Below are 18173 nucleotides of genomic sequence, written 5' to 3' on the forward strand. Positions count from 1 at the left end.
GATCAATCCCTGCACTGCATCAGGCTCCATGCTCAGAGGACAGTCTGCTTCTCCCTCTGCCCCTCCCCCTGCTCATGCTCTCTCAAATAAAGAAAGAAAATCTTTTTTAAAAATATTTTTTACATAGTTCCAAGCTCTGTCAATTTTTAAAAGGCCTAGAAACAATTCCCTAACATCCAAATTGTGGTCTCAAAACAGTATTTATCACAAAAAAAGGAAAAAACACAGGGTTCCTTAGAGAAATGTCTGATTCCAGGCCATGAATTGAACCTGGAACAACCTGTAACATCCGAAAGCAAGGAAGCTACCAAAGACTCAGGAGCCAATTTGAAGGGGTTTCTGTTGGCCAGAGATAGGGCAATTTGATTCATAGTGAGAATAAGGCAATGGATTAAAACACACAATAGTCATCTTTTGAATAATGCTACAAAACCAACTCATTACTTTTAAAACTGGTAAACAAATAGAAAAACATACATAACTGAAACAGAACTCATGCAACTAACATATAAGCAAATAACAGATGAAAGGCAGTCCTCTTTATAGAAGTATTCCAGCTAATCAACAAAGAAGGAACAACAAAATATCACCATTTTGCAAACATTTTTTAAAAATTTTTTAAAGATTTTATTTATTTATTCATGAGAGACACAGAGAGAGAGACAGAGGCAGAGACACAGGCAGAGGGAGAAGCAGGCTCCATGCAGGGAGCTCGAGGTGGGACTCGATCCCGGGTCTCCAGAATCACACCCTGGGCCGAAGGCAGCGCTAAACCACTGAGCCACCAGGGCTGCCCACATTTTGCAAACACTAATGAAGATATAAGCAATAGTCACTACTGTTAACTACAATAAACAACCAAGCATTACACGCCTCCTGATGGAAGTATGTCACACCAGCTAGGAAGTAAACTTGTTAAAAGAAAAAAGTAGAACCCTGAATCTGATCAAATTTCAGAATCTAACCACCAATTTATAAGAAAAACAAGGGACAGACGACTATATTAAATACCATAAGGCACGCAGCAAAGTCCAGATTGTGGGAAACTAAAAGACAAATTGACTAGTTACTTTAAAAAAAATAAAAGGGGGGTGGGGGAAAGATAGACAGGAATCATTTGTAGGTTTTGAGAAACAAGAATCCGAGCACACTCTGCATTCAAATCCTGATTTCTCAATGATATTCACCACTAAAAGGAATCAAAGATCCTTGGAGAAGTTGCTGATTCTGGGTCTGAAACAGGGAATGTACAGCGTGAACCTAGAACATATTTTTGTATTAGAAAGTACTCAAAGAAAGATGGGGTCATGTTAAAAGACAGAGGAGCCAGCCTGAAAGGACTCCTACTAGACAAACTGAGGTCAATTTGAACATCAAAATGAATAATGAGGGTTGCCTGGGTGGCTCAGTCAGTTAAGCATCTACCTTCAGCTCAGGTATCCCAGTATCCCAGGATCGAGCCCCGCATCAGCTCCCTCCTCAGCAGGGAACCTGCTGCTCCCTCTCCCTATGCCCCCTCCCTCTGCTCATGCTCTCTCTTGCTTACTCTCACTCTCAAAAATCTTTTTTTTAATAAACCCAACAAGATGTATAATAACAGTAGACTTTAATGCATTGGAGCATACTGGAAAATAAAAATCTGAATCCATACTGATACTAAAATTAGTTCATTAATGGGATAGGGTAAGAGAAGAATGCCAAGTTATAAATATATAAGGAATGATAGAAAATTCACTCTTCTTCCAACCATCTTATAAATTGATTCAGGCAAGAATCATCTGTGAGTGTTAAAACACTGGACAAAAATTTTTGAGAACAGAATATTCACCATTTGACAGTTCTACAAAATGTTAAACACGTGTCTGACAATTCCACTCCCATGTACATACTCAAAACATACATCACCATAAAAATTCTATGCAGGGATCCCTGGGTGGCGCAGCGGTTTAGCGCCTGCCTTTGGCCCAGGGTGCGATCCTGGAGACCCGGGATCAAATCCCACGTCGGGCTCCCGGTGCATGGAGCCTGCTTCTCCCTCTGCCTATGTCTCTGCCTCTCTCTCTCTCTCTCTCTCTGTGTGTGACTATCATAAATTAAAAAAAAATTCTATGCAAATGTTCATAGCAGCTTTTTAAAAAGATTTTATTTATTCATGAAAGACACAGAGAGAAAGAGGCAGAGACACAGGCAGAGGGAGAAGCAGGCTCCATGCAGGGAGCCCAATGTGGGACTCTATCACAGGACCCAGGAATCACGCCCTGAGCCGAAGGCAGACGCTCAACTGCTGAGCCACCCAAGCTCCCACATAGTAGCTTTATAATAGCCAAAAAAGTGGAAACAACCTAAATATCCATCAACAGATAAATGGATAAACAAAAGTGGCATATCCAGACAAGAGAATATGATTCTACCATAAAAAGAATTGAAGTCCTGATACGTGCTACACTATGAATGAACCTTGAAGCCGTCAAGTGAAAGAAACCAAACATAAAAGGCCACATTTTGTATGCTTCCATTTATATGAAATCTCTGGAATAGGAAAAACTATTGAGGCAGGAAGTAGTTGCCAGGGCATTGAGGGGAGTGGTGGTTGGAAATGGAGACTGACTGATAGGGGTGAGGGTTTCTTTTTGGGGTGATAATGACATTATAGAATTAGATAATGGTGATGGCTTCATAACCTGGTGAGTATACTAAAAATCGCTGAATTTGTATACTTCAAAAAGAGTGAATGTTATGGTCTGTGAATTATATCTTGATAAAGCTATTTTTTTAAAAAAAAAAGACAATCAAGATGAAAACAGGCAAACAAGTCTGATAGGACTATCTAAACTGGATAGAAACAGGTAATTCAATTTGGAATTAGACTATCAGTCCCTTGGCCCGTGATTCCTTTGGGCCTGGCTTCAGATAAGGCAATGGGAAATGAAAATGAGAGAAGTGGCAGGGCTTGGGGGTGGGGACTGGCACTTAACAGGACATGTATCCACTGGGGAAAGTAAAGGAGCAGAAACTTCTGGGTAAGCACCAACTTAAGGGAAGTGGTCTGGTAGGTGTGGGACAAGGGTGAGGAATGTCAGTCTCATGTCTGGGGTGTTCTGGTCTCTTGTCCAATAACATCAAAGGGTCACAACCCTTCTCCAGACACCCCTGAAAGCTCTTTCAGAGGTCCTCACCCCTGGTTGACAAGCTGGCACCTCCTGTCTCCATCATCTGAGTCAACCCCACTTACCTGGAAAGCTCCAAACTGAGATTTTTCTTTCTGCCAGGCATGGACCTTCTAACTCCAATTTGAGGATGAGATCTGGTTTGGTATCCTGCTGCCCTGCTAATGATAAATGACAGTGATACCTCCTTGGGTCTTCAGAGCCTCTGAGAAATAGGAAGGTGGAGTTTGGGGCAGCATGAGAGACCTATCACTTGACTCAATGGTCAAGTCAAACCATTTCACCTGGGTTTTGAGTTCACAAACACCCTGTCAGGAAACTTTGATCCCGGAACATTTCAATGTCAAACTTTTCAAGCAGTTCGGAGACCTTACAAGTTTTCCAAACTGAGAAAGGAATGGCCCTCTACCATACACAATAATCAGAAGCAGCAAAATTACTCGATGTAGCCATTCTTACCCACAGAGACCAGGTTGCCATAGGTCTCCAGCATCACTTCTCTGTACAGAGTCTTCTGTGAAGAGTTCAGGTACTGCCACTCTTCTGGGGTGAAATCCACAAGCACATCCTCAAATGCCACGAGTTCCTGTAATTGCACATTCCTTTTACTCTAAAACACTGACAACTGGGTGATGAGGATGCAATGTAGGGAACTGCTGACTGGGTTCCCAGTTCATGATGATGACTTAATACAGGATGCCTACTTCCTTGGAAAATTACAAACCAGGGTAAAAAAAAACCTATTCCATCAAGTATATGGAATATTCCATAAGAATATAGGATATACGTAAGACGATGCAGTATTTGCACAAGGATAGACAAATAGTCCAGTAGGACTACAAAGAGAATCCAAGTATGTATGGACACCTGAGTGTCAACAAAGTTGACACTGGCAAGGCAGTGGGGAAAAGATGATCTTTTCAAATAAATATGGACAGATTAGCTGGATACCTATATAGGGGGAAAAATCACATTTAGCCACTAACTCACCATACGCAAAAATAAGCTACAGATAAATTATAAATCTAATGTGAAAGATAACACAATAAGGGGCCTATAAAAGAGTACAGGAAAATGTTTTCATAGTCTTGGGGTAGAGAAAGAATTCTAAAACAAGATGTGAAAAATGCTACTCATAAAGGGAAAAAAAGGTTTATAAATGTTACAAGATTAAAAGTACAACAGGGAAATACAAATCAAAACCACGATGAGAAACCACAAATCAAAACCATCTCACACTTGTCAGAATGGCTAAAATTAACATAACAGATGTTGGCAAGGATGTGGAGAAAAGGTGGTGGGAATGCAAACTGGTGCAGCCACTCTGGAAAACAGTATAGAGGTTCCTCAAAAAGTTAAAAATAGAACTACCCTATAATCCAGCAATTGCTTTACTAGGTATTCATCCAAAGGATTCATAGATACTAATTTGAAGGGATACATGCACCCCAACATTTATAGCAGCATTTTCTACAATAGCCCAATTATGGAAAGAGCCTAAATGGACAAAGAAGATGTGGTGGTATATGTATACAATGGAACAGCACTCAGCCATAAAAAAAGAACAAAATCTTGCCATTTGCAATGTGGATGGAGCTAGAGAGTATTATGCTAAGTGGAATAAGTCCATCAAAGGAAAATAAATACCGTATGATTTCGCTCATATGTGGAATTTAAGAAACAAAATGAACACGGAAAGGGGAAAACGAGAGAGAGAGAGACAGACAGGCAAGCCAAAAAACAGACTCTTTTTTTCCCCAAAGATTTATATCTATTTATTCATGAGAGACACAGGGATAAGCAGGCTCCATGCAGGGAGCCTGACGTGGGACTCAATCCCAGGTCTCCAGGACCATGCCCTGGGCCGAAGGCGGCGCTAAACCACTGAGCCACCCGGGCTGCCCCAGACTCTTGACTACAGACACCAAACTGATGATTACCAGAGGGGAGGTAGGAGGGTGGGTGGGTGGGAGGATGGGTGAAACAGGTGATAGGGATTAAGGGAGGCACTTGTGATGAGCACCAGGTATTATATGTAAATGTTGAATCATTATATTGTGCATATGAAACTAATATAACACTATCTTGGGGCACCTGGGTGGCTGGTTGAGCATCTGCCTTTGGCTCAGGGTGTGGTCCTGGGATCAAGTCCCACATCTGCCTATGTCTGCCTATGTCTCTGCCTCCCTCTGTGTGTCTCTCATGAATAAATAAATAAAACCTTTTAAAAAAACACTATCTTAACTAACTGGAATTTAAATAAAACAAAAAAAATAAAAGTACAACAGTAAAAAGGCAAGCTTTAAATGGGGAGATTCTCTGCAACATTCAAAAGTTATGAAGGGATCTTATCTGGAACATATAAAATCCCTGCAAACCAGTAAGAAATACACAACACAGGAAAACAGAGAAGAGATGTGGATATGTACTTCACTAAAACAAAACCCAAATGACCTATGAACATAAGAGAATGTACTCAACCACATTAGCACTCTGGTAAATGAAAATCTCTGGTGAGACATTCCTATGCTCCCACCAGAAAGGTTCTAATTAAGCACACTAAAGTATCGTAAGATTGTGTTGAAATGAGAACTCTCATACTTAGTAGGAATATAAACTGGCATAGTTGCTTGGGGAAGTTAATTGACAGTATTTACTAAAGTTAATGATTTGTATACATTATGACCCAATAATTCTATTTCTAGGTACACAGCATAAAGAAAATCACGCACATATGCTCTAGATGTTCACAGAAGCACTACTTCTAAAATGAAATTGTAGAAAAGATTCAAATGTCCCTCAACAACACAATGGGTAAATTGTGGCACAGTCATTCAATGGAATCCTGTGTGATAATGAAAATAAATGAACTACAAACTGCATATCCAACACAGATGAATCTCACAGATGTACTGATGAGCAAAAGAATCCAAACACAAGAGTACACACTGCATGATTCTCTTTACACATAGCAAGACAACAGGCAAGGTGAATCAATGATGTTAAAAGTCAGGAGACTGATTATCTTTGTGGGTGATACTGATTGGGAGAGGGCGTGAGTGGGAATTCGAAGGTCCTCCTTACGTTCTAATCTTGACCTGGGAAGCAACTACTCAGTGCATTCACTTTGTGATAATGCATCAAGCTGCACACATATAAACTGCATTTCATGTACAATTAAATGTATTTTCTATCTTTATACTTAGAAATTATTGTTGACAAAAGTGCAAAGGCAATTCAAAGGAAAATGGGAGCTTCCTTTTCAACAAATGGTGCTGGAACAATTGGATATACATATGCAAAAAAAAAAAAAAAAAAACCACTCCAGTAAATACCGCCAACCTATATAAAACTTAAAACCTCAAAACAGATCACAGACCTAAATGCAAACTCTAAACCTATAAAATTTCTAGAAGAAGATACAGGAGATGGCCCAGCAGTTAAGTATCCAACAAGCTCTTCTCAGCTAAGGTCTTGATCTCTGAGTTGTGAGTTCAAGCCCCATGTTGGGCTCCACACGGGGTGTGGAGCCTACTTAATAAAATACACACACATGCACACACACACACAGGAGAAAATTTCTTTAACCTTCTTAGATGGGACATCAAAATTCAAAAGACATTGTTCAAAGAAGAAAAAGCCACAGAACCAAATAAAATACTTATAAATCATACTCTGGCAAAAAAAATGTATTGAGAATAAAGAACTCTTAAAACTAAAAAAAAAAGGCAGAAGAAAGATATTAAGCCAAAGAAGGTATACAAATGACAAATAAGCACACAGAAAGATATTTAACATCATTAGTCGTGAATAAACTCCAAATTAAAAACCACAATGGGAGGGGCACCTGCCTGGGTGGCTCAGTGACTGAGTGTCTGCCTTTGGCTCAGAGTGTGATCCTGGGGTCCTGGGATCAAGTCCCCTGCATTGCACTCCCCACAGGGAGCCTGTTTCTCCCTCTGCCTATGTCTCTGCCTTTCTCTCTCTGTGTCTCTCGTGAATAAATAAATATTTTAAAAAATAAAAAAAATATTTTAAAAATAATTTAAAAAATAAAACCACAATGGGAGTTCAAGATGGTCCTATGGGAAAACCATGAAATCACCTCCTTCCATGGACACAACAAACTTACAGCTAGATATAGAATACTCTTCCTCACATAAGCAGAGTGAATGGCAGGCAGAGGGAGAGGGAGAGGGAGAAGCAGGCTTCCTGCTGAGCAAGGAGCCTGACACAGGACTCGATCCCAGGACTCTGAGATCATGACGTGAGCCAAAGGCAGATGCCTCCCTGATTGAGCCACCCAGACACCCCATTTTACTGTCAACTTAAAAATGACTGTTAGATGCAAGTTATATGTAAACCTAACGGTAACCACAAAGAAAAATTTACAGTAAATACATAAAAAGACAAAGGAATCTAAACATAACACCAAAGAATACAAACCACAAGGGAAAAAAGAAAAGAAGAAACAAAGAGGAACTAAAAAACAGCCAGAAACATTGAACAAAAGGGTAGTAAGTACATACCTATCAATAATTAAATGTAAAGACATGGGGTGGGTGAATGGGGGGGGGAACCCTTTTATATGCTGCCTGTAAGAGACTCATCAAACCTAAAGACTCACAGACTGAAAGTAAAGGAATGAAAAAAAGATTTAACATGGAACTGGAAATGAAGAGAGATTGGGTAGCAATACTTGTATCAGACAAATTAGACTTTAAGACAAAGATCATAACAAAAGACAAAGAAGGGTACTACATAATGATAAGAGAATCAATCCAACAAGAGAACATGACATTTGTAAACATCTATGCACTGAATATAGGAGCGTCTAAATATACATAGCAAATATTCACAGAAATAAAGAGAGAAATAGCAATACAATAATAGTAAGAGACTATAACACCTCACTTAAATCAATGGATAGTTCATCCAGACAGAAAATCAATAAGAAAACATTGGCCTTACACAACACATTAGGCTACATGGACCTAATAGACATACACAGAACACCCCATTCCAAAACAGGAGAATGCACATTCTTTAGTGCACGAGGAGCATTCTCCAGTATGGACCACATGTTAGATCACAAAACAAGTCTTAAAAAATTTTTTTAACAAGTCTTAAAAATTTAACAAGACTGGTATCATATCAAGCATCTTTTCTACCACAATGGTATGAAACTAAAAATCAGCTACAAGACACAATTGGAAAAACACAAACATGTGGAGACTAAACAACATGGTATTAAACAGCCAATCAAGAATCTTCTCCCTCTCCCCTCCTCCCATCTGCTTGTGTACACACTCTCTCTCTAATAAATAAAATCTTAAAAAAAAAAGAAATCAGGGATGCCTGAGTGGCTCAGATAGTTAAGCGTCTGCCTTCAGCTCCGGTCATGATCTCAGGGTCCTGGGATCCAGCCCTGTGTTGGGCTCCCTGCTTGGCGGGGAGCCTGCTTCTCCCTCTCCTCCCTGCTTGCGCTTTCTGTTGCTATCTCTGTCTCTCTCAAATAAATAAATAAATAAATAAATAAATAAATAAATAAATAAATAAATAAATAAAATCTTTAAAATATTTTTTTAAAAAAAGTGGGACACCTGGGTGGCTTAGAAGTTGGGCATCTGCCTTCGGCTCAGGGCTCACGTGATCCTGGAGTTCCGGGATCGAGTCCCACAGTGGACTCCCTGCATGGAACCTGCTTCTCCCTCTGCCTGTGTCTCTGCCACTCTTTCTCTCTATTATCATGAATAAATAAAATCTTTTAATAAATAAATGATTAAAAAAAGAAAAAATCAAAAAGAAATCAACAGGGGTGCCTGGGTGCCTCAGTCAAGTGCTAACTCTGGATTTCAGCTCAGGTCATGATCTGAGTCTTAAGATTGGGCCCTCTGTTAGGCTCTCTTCAACATGGAATCTGCTTGGGATTTCCTATCTCCCTCTCTCTCTGCCCATACCCCCACTCACATGTGCTCTTTCTCTCTATAAAATAAACAAACAAATAAAAATCTTTAAAAAATATAACATGAGACAAATGAAAATAGAAACACAATGTTCCAAAATCTTTGAGACACAGCAAAAGCACTTTTAGGGGATCCCTGGGTGGCGCAGCGGTTTAGCGCCTGCCTTTGGCCCAGGGCGCGATCCTGGAGACCCGGGATCGAATCCCACATCGGGCTCCCGGTGCATGGAGCCTGCTTCTCCCTCTGCCTGTGTCTCTGCCTCTCTCTCTCTCTCTCTCTGTGTGACTATCATAAAAATAAAAAAAATAAAAAAAAAAATTAAAAAAAAAACTGTTTTAAAGAGAGAAGTTCACAGAAATACAGACCTACCTCAGGAAACAAAAAAACATCAAATAAACACTGTCTTAACATTCAAGGAAATAAAGAAAGAAGAACAAAGCCCGAAGTTAGTAGGAAAAAAGGAAAGAATGAAGATCAGATTGGGAATAAATGGAATAGAGACTAAAAGTACAGAAAACATCAATAAGGGGCGCCTGAGTGGCTCAGTGGTTGAGCATCTGCCTTTGGCTTAGGTCATGATCTCCGCGTCCTGGGATCAAGTCCCGCATCAGACTCCCCACAGGGAGCCTGCTTCTCCCCTCTGCCTATGTCTCTGTCTCTCTCTGTGTGTCTCTCATGAATAAATAAGTAAAATCTTAAAAAAAAAAAGAAAAAAAAATCAATGAGGCTAAGAGCTGCTTCTTTGAAAAGGTAAACAAAATCAACAAATTGTTAGCCAGAACTCAAGAAAAGAGAGAGAGCCCAAATAAATACAATCAGAAACAATCAAGGAGAAATTACAACTCATACCACAGAAATGCAAAGGATTAAGAAAATACTATCAACAATTATATACCAACAAATCAGACAGAAATGGATAAACTCCTAGAAACATACAATTATCCAAGACTGAATCATGAAGAATTAGAAAATCTGAAGAACAATTACTAATAATGAAAGTAAATCAGGGGCAGCCTGGGTATCTCAGTGGTTTAGCATTGCCTTCAGCCCAGGGCCTGATCCTGGAGACCGGGGATCGAGTCCCACATCAGGCTCCCTGTGTGGAGCCTGCTTCTCCCTCTGTCTGTGTCTCTGCCTCTCTCTCTCTTTCTGTGTCTCTCATGAATAAATAAAAAAATAAAAAATAACAGATTTACAAGTGCATCAAAAAAACTAAAATACTTAGGAATAAATTTAACCAAGGATACAAAAGACATGTATTCTGAAAACCATGTATTTTGACAAAAGAAATGGAAGATGACACAAATAAATAAATGGAAAGATATCATGCTCATAGGCTGAAATAAAAAATATTGTTAAAATGCTGTAGCTAAAGCAATCTACAGATTTAATGCAACCTCTATTAAAATACCGAGAGCATTTTTCACAGAACTATAACAAATAATCCTAAACTTTAAAAGGAACCACGAAACATCTCCAACAGACAAAGCAATCTTAAGAAAGAACAAGGCTAGGTATCATGCTCCCTGATTTTAAACTATACTACAAAGGTAATCAAAAAAAGTATGGTACTGGGACAAAAAGAGACACATATAGATCATGGAACAAAATAGAGACCCCACAAATAAACCCATGCTTATATGGTCAACTAATCAAGAACAAAGGAGGCAAGAATAGAACAATGCAGAAAAGACAGTCTCTTCAATAAATGAGTGCTAGGAAAAGTGGGCAGCTACATGCAAAACAATGAAACTGGACCGCTTTCATATAGCATATACAAAAATAAGCTCAATACCTGGGTAACACAGTAGGAAAATTATTCACTCTTCTTGGAGGGTATGCCTGAGAGGCAACACTCATGGAGACACCTCCATGGGAACAAAGAGGCTGGCCAATGCCATTTCAATTCCCTACCCCTCAGCATACACAGGGCCATCTGTAGCAAGGAACGTGTCGCTGACGCCGGCTACCTGACTTGCTTACACCAAGTCTATTGCTCCAGCACTCGGGTGGAACTGCCCTTCTCAGTCACGCCAGCCTCAGTCCCAGCACGGCATGCCCCTTCCCCAGAGGCCAGCACAAACCCCTGTCCACCCATCTCCTGACCAGAGGGCTCTGCAGGGCCTTAGTTCCAGTGAAGTTGGTGATGGGTCTCGTTTCACAGGCAGACCACAGCACACCTAGTTCAAACTCACTACATTCAGACCAGGGACCAAATGCTGCCCAGAGCAGGCAAGGAGAGCCTCTGCAGATAACTGGCATGAAGGACAGAGCAGCTGGAACTACAACAGCAGGGCTCAAACAGCACACACAGGAGACACTCCATGAAGTGCCAGGCCCTGGGCACTACACAGCCTCTTCATAAGGCCATTACTTTCAGAAGCAGGATAAATAAATGGTTCTCTACCACACAGAAAAAGGCAGAGACTTAGATAAAATGTGAAGATAAAGCAAACTCTTAAATGAAAAGAGCAAGGCCATGGCCAGAGATCTAACCAAAACAGATATAAGTAAAAGGCCTGATAGAGAACTTAAAGCAACAATCATAAGGATACTCACTGGGCTTGAGAAAAGAGGAGAAGACATCAGTGAGACACTTAAAATGAGAGATACAAGTTAAAAAAAGAATCAAGGATACCTGCGTGGCTTAGTCAGTTAAGTGTCCAACTCTTGATCTCAGCATTGTGAGTTCAAGCCTCACACTGTGGGAGGGGGGGCTAATTTAAAAAAAAGAAATAATCAGAGATGAAAAGTGCAATAAACTAGAAACATGGGCAGCCCTGGTGGCTCAGTGGTTTAGCGCCACCATCAGCCCAGGGTGTGATCCTGGAGACCCGGGATCGAGTCCCATGCATGGAGCCTGCTTCTCCATCTGCCTGTATCTCTGCCTCACTCTCTCTCTGTGTCTCTCAAGAATAAATAAATAAAATCTTTTTAAAAAAAAACCCTAGAAACACACCTGATATAATAAACAGCAGGCTGGAAGACTCAGAGGTAAGAATCTGTGATGTAGAAGACAAAGTAACGGAAAGTAACGGAAAGTAACGAAGCTGAATAAAAGAGAGGGAAGAATTATGCAACATGAGAATAGACTTAGGGAACTCAGTGACACCATCAAATGTAATAACATTCATATTGTAGGAGTCCCAGAAGAGGAAGAGAGAAAAGGGGGCAGAAAATTTATTTGAAGAAATAGTAGCTGAAAACTAATCTGGGGATGGAAACAGGCATCTAGATCCACAAGACACAGAGAATTTCTATCAAAATCAACAAAAGCAGGCCAACACCAAGATATACTGTAATTACATTTGTAAAATATAATGATAAAGAATAAAATCTTAAAAGCAGTAAAACAAAAGAAGTCCTTAAGGATGCCTGGCTGGCTCAGCTAGTAGAGCATGCAATTCTTTATCTTGAGGTTGTGGGTTTGAGCCCCATTTTGGGTATAGAGATGACTTAAAAAATAAAATCTTTACCAGTTCAATAAAGTGCACAACTTAAAGAAAAAAAAATAAAATAAAAATAAAATCTTTAAAAAAATTAGTCCTTAATGTACAAGGGAAGACCCATAAGGCCAGCTGCAGATTTATCAACAGAACCTTGGCAAGCCAGAAGGAAGTGGCATAATATATTCAAAGTGATCACTGGAAAAATCTGCAGCCAAGAATACTCTATCCTGCAAGGCTATCATTCTGAATAGAAGGAGAGATAATGAGTTTCCCAGACAAACAAAAAATAAAGGAGTACATGACCACTAAGCTAGCCCTGCGAGAAATATTAAAAGGAAGTCTTTGAGTGGAAAGGAAAGGCCAAAAGTGACAAAGACAAGAAAGGAACAGAGAAAATCTCCAGAAACAACAACAAAAGAAACAAAATGCCAATAAATGCATATCTATCAATAATTGTTCTGAATGTAAATGTACTAGATGTTTCAAAAGACATAAGGTGTCAAAATGGATTAAAAAAAAAACAAGACCTGGGGAATGCCTGGGTGGCTCAGCGGTTGAGCGTCTGTCTTCAGCTCAGGGCATGATCCTGGAGTCCAGGGATCTAGTCCCACATCGGGCTCCGTGCATGGAGCCTGCTTCTCCTCCCTCTGCCTATGTCTCTGCCTCTCTCTCTGTGTCTCTTGTGAATAAATAAAGAAAATCTTTAACAAAAAAAAACAAGACCCATCTGTATGCTGCCTACAAGAGATTCATTCATTCATTCATTCATTCATTCATTCATTTTTAAAGTAATCTCTACACCCAACATGGGGCTCAAACTCACAACTCCAAGAGTCACATGACTACTGACCTAACTAGCCAGGCACTTCACACAAGAGAATCATTCTAGACCTAAAGACATCTACAGATTGAAAGTGAAGGGATAAAGAAAAATTTATCACATAAATGAATGTCAACAGAAAGCCAGAGTAACTACTTATACTGAACAAACTAAACTTTAAAACAAAGACTGTAACAAGAGAAGAAGGGCACTATAGCATAATAAACGGGACAATCCAACAAGAAGATAGAACAATTGAAAGTATTTATGCTTCCAACCTGGGAGCACTGAAATATATAAAACGATTAATAACAAACATAAAGAAACTAATTGATAATAATAGTAGAGGATATTAACACCTCACTTACATCAAGGGACAGAAAATCAACAAGGAAACAATGGCTTTGAATGACACACTGGACCAGATAGACTTACAGATATATTCAAACATTCCATCCCAAAACAGCAGAATATATATTCTTTTTAAGTGCATATGGGAGGGGATCCCTGGGTGGCTCAGGGGTTTAGCGCCTGCCTTTGGCCCAGGGCACGATCCTGGAGTCCTGGGATCGAGTCCCGCATCAGGCTCCTGGCATGGAGCCTGCTTCTCCCTCTGCCTGTGTCTCTGCCTCTCTTTCTCTATGCCTATCATGATTAAATTTAAAAAAAATCTCAAGTGCATATGGGAGATTCTCCAGAATAAATCACAGATTAGGTCACAAGATAGGACTCAACAAATACAAAAAGATTGACTACAATGCTATGAAACTTGAAGTCAACCACAAGAAAAAATCTCTTAAGACCACAAACATATGGAGTTTAAACAATATGCTCCCAATGAATGGGTCAACCAGGAAATCAAAGAAGAAATTTAAAAAAATACACAGAAACAAATGAAAATTAAAACATAAAGGTCCAAAACCTTTGGGATGCAGCAAAAGCAGACCTAAGGGGGGATTATATACCAATACAAGCCTATATCAAGAAGCAAGATAAAAGGGACACCTAGGGGGCTCAGTGGTTGAGCATCCGCCTTCAGCTCAGGGCGTGAACTCAGGGTCCTGGGATCGAGTCCGCTGTCAGGCTCCCCACAGGGAGCCTGCTTCTCCCTCTGCCTATGTCTCTGCCCCTCTCTCTCTCTGTGTCTCTCGAATAAATAAATAAAATCTTCAAAAAAGAGCAAGAAAAAAACTCAAATAAAAAACCTAACCTTACACCTAAAGGAGCTAGAAAAACAACAACAAATGAAGCCCAAAGCTAGCAGAAACAAGGAAATAATAAAGATTAGAGCAGAAATAAATGATACAGAAACTAAAAAAAAAACAAAACAATAGAACAGTTCAATGAAATGAGGAGCTGGTTCTTTGAAAAAATTAATAAAATTGATAAACCTCTTGCCAGACTTACCAAAAAGAAAAGAGAAAGGACCCAAATAAATAAAAACACAAATCCAAGTGGAGAGATCACAACTAACAGCATGGAAATCAATTATAAGAGAATATTATGAAAAACTATATGCCAACAAATTGGACAACCTAGAAGAAACGGATAAATTCCTACAAACATATAAGCTACCAAAACTGAAACAGAAGAAATAGAGAACTTGAACAGACCCTAACCAGCAAGGAAATTGAATTAGTAATCAAAAAATTCCCAACAAACAAAGTCCAGAGTGTTCACTTCGGCAGCACATATACTAAGAAGTCCAGGACCAGATGGCTTCACAGACAAATTTTTTTACCAAACATTTAAAGAAGAGTTACTACCTATTCTTCTAAAACTATTCCAAAAATAGAAAAGGAAGGAAAACTTATAAATTCATTCTAGGAAGCCAGCATTACCCTGATACCAAAACCAGATAAAGACACCACTAAAAAAGAGAACTATAGACCAAATATCCCTGATGAATTCACATGGATGTAAAAATTCTTAATAAAATACTAGCAAACGAAATCCAACAATACAGTAAAAAAATCATTCACCACAATCAAGTGTAATTTACTCCTGGGTTGTGAGGGTGGTTCAGTGTTCACAAATCAATCAATGTGATACATCACATTAATAAAACAAAGGATAAGAACCATATGATCATTTCAATAGATGCAGAAAAAGCATTCGACAAAGTACAATATCCATTCATAATAAAAACTCTCAACAAAGTAGGTTTAGAGGGAACATACCTCAACATCATAAAGGCCATCTATGAAAAACCAACAGCTAAAATCATCCTCAATGGGGAAAAACTGAGAGCTTCTCCTCTATAGTCAGGAACAAGACAGAGATATCTACTTTTCCACTTTTATTTACCTGAGTACTGGAAGTCCTAGCCACTGCAATCAGAGAACAAAAATAAATAAAAAGCATCCAAATTGGCAAGAAAAAGTAAAATTTTCACTACTCGCAGATGACATGACACTGTCTATAGAAAACTTTTTTTTTTTTTTTTTTTTTTTTTTTTTTTTTTTGTGTCTATAGAAAACTTGAAAGACTCCACCAAAACACTGCTAGAACTGATACACAAATTCAGTAAAGTCTCAGGATACTAAATCAATGTACAAAAATCTGTTACATTTCTATTTACCAATAATGAAGCAGCAGAAGAAAATTAAGGAATCAATTTACAACTGCACCAAAAACAGTAAGATACCTAGGAATAAACCTAACCAAAGAGGTAAAAGACCTGAACTCTGAAAACTAAAATACTGATAAAAGACATTGAAGATGACACAAAGAAATGGAAAGACAGGGGTGCCTGGATAGCTCAGTCAGCTAGGGCTAAGACTCTTGATTTCGGCTCGGGTCATTATCTCGGGGTTGTGAGATCAAGCCCCACATCAGGCTCTATGCTCAACGTGGTGCCTGCTTGAGATTGTCCCTGTCCCTCTGCGCCTTCCTCCTGCTCGCCCACTCTCTCTCCCTCTCTCCAATAATAAATCTTAAAAAAAAAAGAAATTGTGGAGATGACACAAAGAAATGGAAAGACATTCTGTGCATATAGTTTGGAAAAGCAAATATTGTTAAAATGCCTATACTACCCAAAGCACAATCTACACATTTAACGCAATCCCTATCAAAATACCAACAGCATTTTTCACAGAGCTAGAACAAACAATCCTAAAATTTGTATGGAACCGCAAAAGGCCCCGAATAGCCAAAGCAACCTTGAAAAAGAAACACAAAGCTGGAAGCATCACAATTCCAGATTTCAAGTTATATTATAAAGCTATAGTAATCAAAACAGTATGGTGCTGGCACAAAAGTAGGCACATAGATCAACAGAACTGATGAGAAACCCCAGAAATAAGCCCACACTATATGGTGAATTAATCTTGGACAAAGCAGGAATTTGCATTCTACAAATGGTGTTGGGAAAACTGGAAGGCAACATGTAAAAGAATAAAACCAGATCACTTTCTTGTATCATACACAAAAATAAATTCAAAATAGATGAAATGTGAGACACAAAACCATAGAAATCCTAGAAGAGAACACCAGCAGTAACTTCTTTGACATGGGCAGAAACAGCTTTCTAGGTATGTCTCCCGAGGCAAGGGAAACAAAAGCAAAAATGAACTATTGGGACTTCAACAAAATAAAAGGCTTCTGCACAGTGAAGGAAACAATCAACATAACTAAAAAACAACTTACAGAATGGGGGAATATATGTGCAAATGACATATCTGAAAAAGGGTTAGTATCCAAAACCTATAACAAATTAACAAAACTCAACACCCCAAAAACAAATAATCCAATTTTAAAAATGGGCAGAAGGAGCACCTGGGTGGCACAATCGGTTAATCATCCAATCTTGGTTTCAGCTCAAGCCATGATCTCAGGGTTGTGAGATAGAGCCCTGTATTGGGCTCCATGCTCATCACACTGTCTGCTTGGGATTCTCTCTGTCTCGCTCCCTTTGCCCCTCTCCTCTGCACACTCGCTCTCTCTCAAATATATAAATCTTTAAAAAAAAAATGGGCAGAAGACAATAGACTTTTTTCAAAAGAAGACATCCAGATGGCTAAGAGACACGTGAAAAGACACTCAACATCACTGATCATCAGTAAAATGGAAATCAAAACTACAATAAGTTATCCCCTCACACCTGTCAGAATGGCTAAAATCAACAATCATAAAAAAACAGCAAGTGTTGGGTGCCTGGATGGCTCAGTGGGTTAAGCATCTGTCTTCAGCTTTTTTTTTGGAGGGGGCCCCCTGCTCAGTGGGGAGTCTGCTTCTTTCTCTGTCCCTCCCCCACCCGTGCTCCTGCACTCTCAAATAAATAAAATCTTTAAAACATTTTTTAAAAAAACAGGTGTTAGTGAGGTTGTGGAGAAAGGGGAACCCTCTTGTACTGTGGGTGGGAATGCAAACTGGTGCAGCCACTCTGGAAAACAGTATGGAGGTTCCTCAAAAATTTAAAAATAGACCTATTCTACAATCCAGCAACCACACTACTAGGTATTTACCCAAAGAATAAAAAAATACTGGGACGCCTAGGTGGCTCAGCAATTGAGCATCTGCCTTCGGCTCAGGGCATGATCCCGGGATCCAGGATTGGGTCCCACATCGGGCTTTTGCGGGGAGCCTGCTTCTCCCTCTGCCTGTGTCTCTGCCCCGCCCCGTGTCTCTGATGTCTCTGATGAATAAATAAATAAAATCTTTTTAAAAATGCTAATTCAAAGGGATATCTGCACCCCAATGTTTATAGCAACATTATCTACGATAGCCAAATTATGGAAACAGCTGCATGTTAACCAACTGGAATTTAAAT

General features: G+C 39.4%; 1 protein-coding gene across 9 annotated transcripts in view; it reads right to left on the reverse strand.

Moving 5' to 3' along the window:
* Positions 1-18173, reverse strand: part of ZNF182 (zinc finger protein 182) — a 41997-nt gene that overhangs the window by 5068 nt on the left and 18756 nt on the right. For 6 of the 9 annotated variants that reach the window (XM_038587324.1, XM_038587322.1, XM_038587325.1 and 3 more), the window contains 2 exons: positions 3627-3753; positions 3233-3328 (listed from right to left, as the gene is read on the reverse strand). In XM_038587324.1, coding sequence (XP_038443252.1) covers positions 3233-3328; positions 3627-3753 — 223 coding nt within the window. The remainder of the gene's footprint in view (positions 1-3232; positions 3329-3626; positions 3754-18173) is intronic. The other 3 variants (XM_038587328.1, XM_038587326.1, XM_038587329.1) reach the window with 2 other exon arrangements.

This window comes from Canis lupus, chromosome X, assembly GCF_011100685.1.
Source record: "Canis lupus familiaris isolate Mischka breed German Shepherd chromosome X, alternate assembly UU_Cfam_GSD_1.0, whole genome shotgun sequence".
Lineage (NCBI taxonomy): Eukaryota > Metazoa > Chordata > Mammalia > Carnivora > Canidae > Canis > Canis lupus.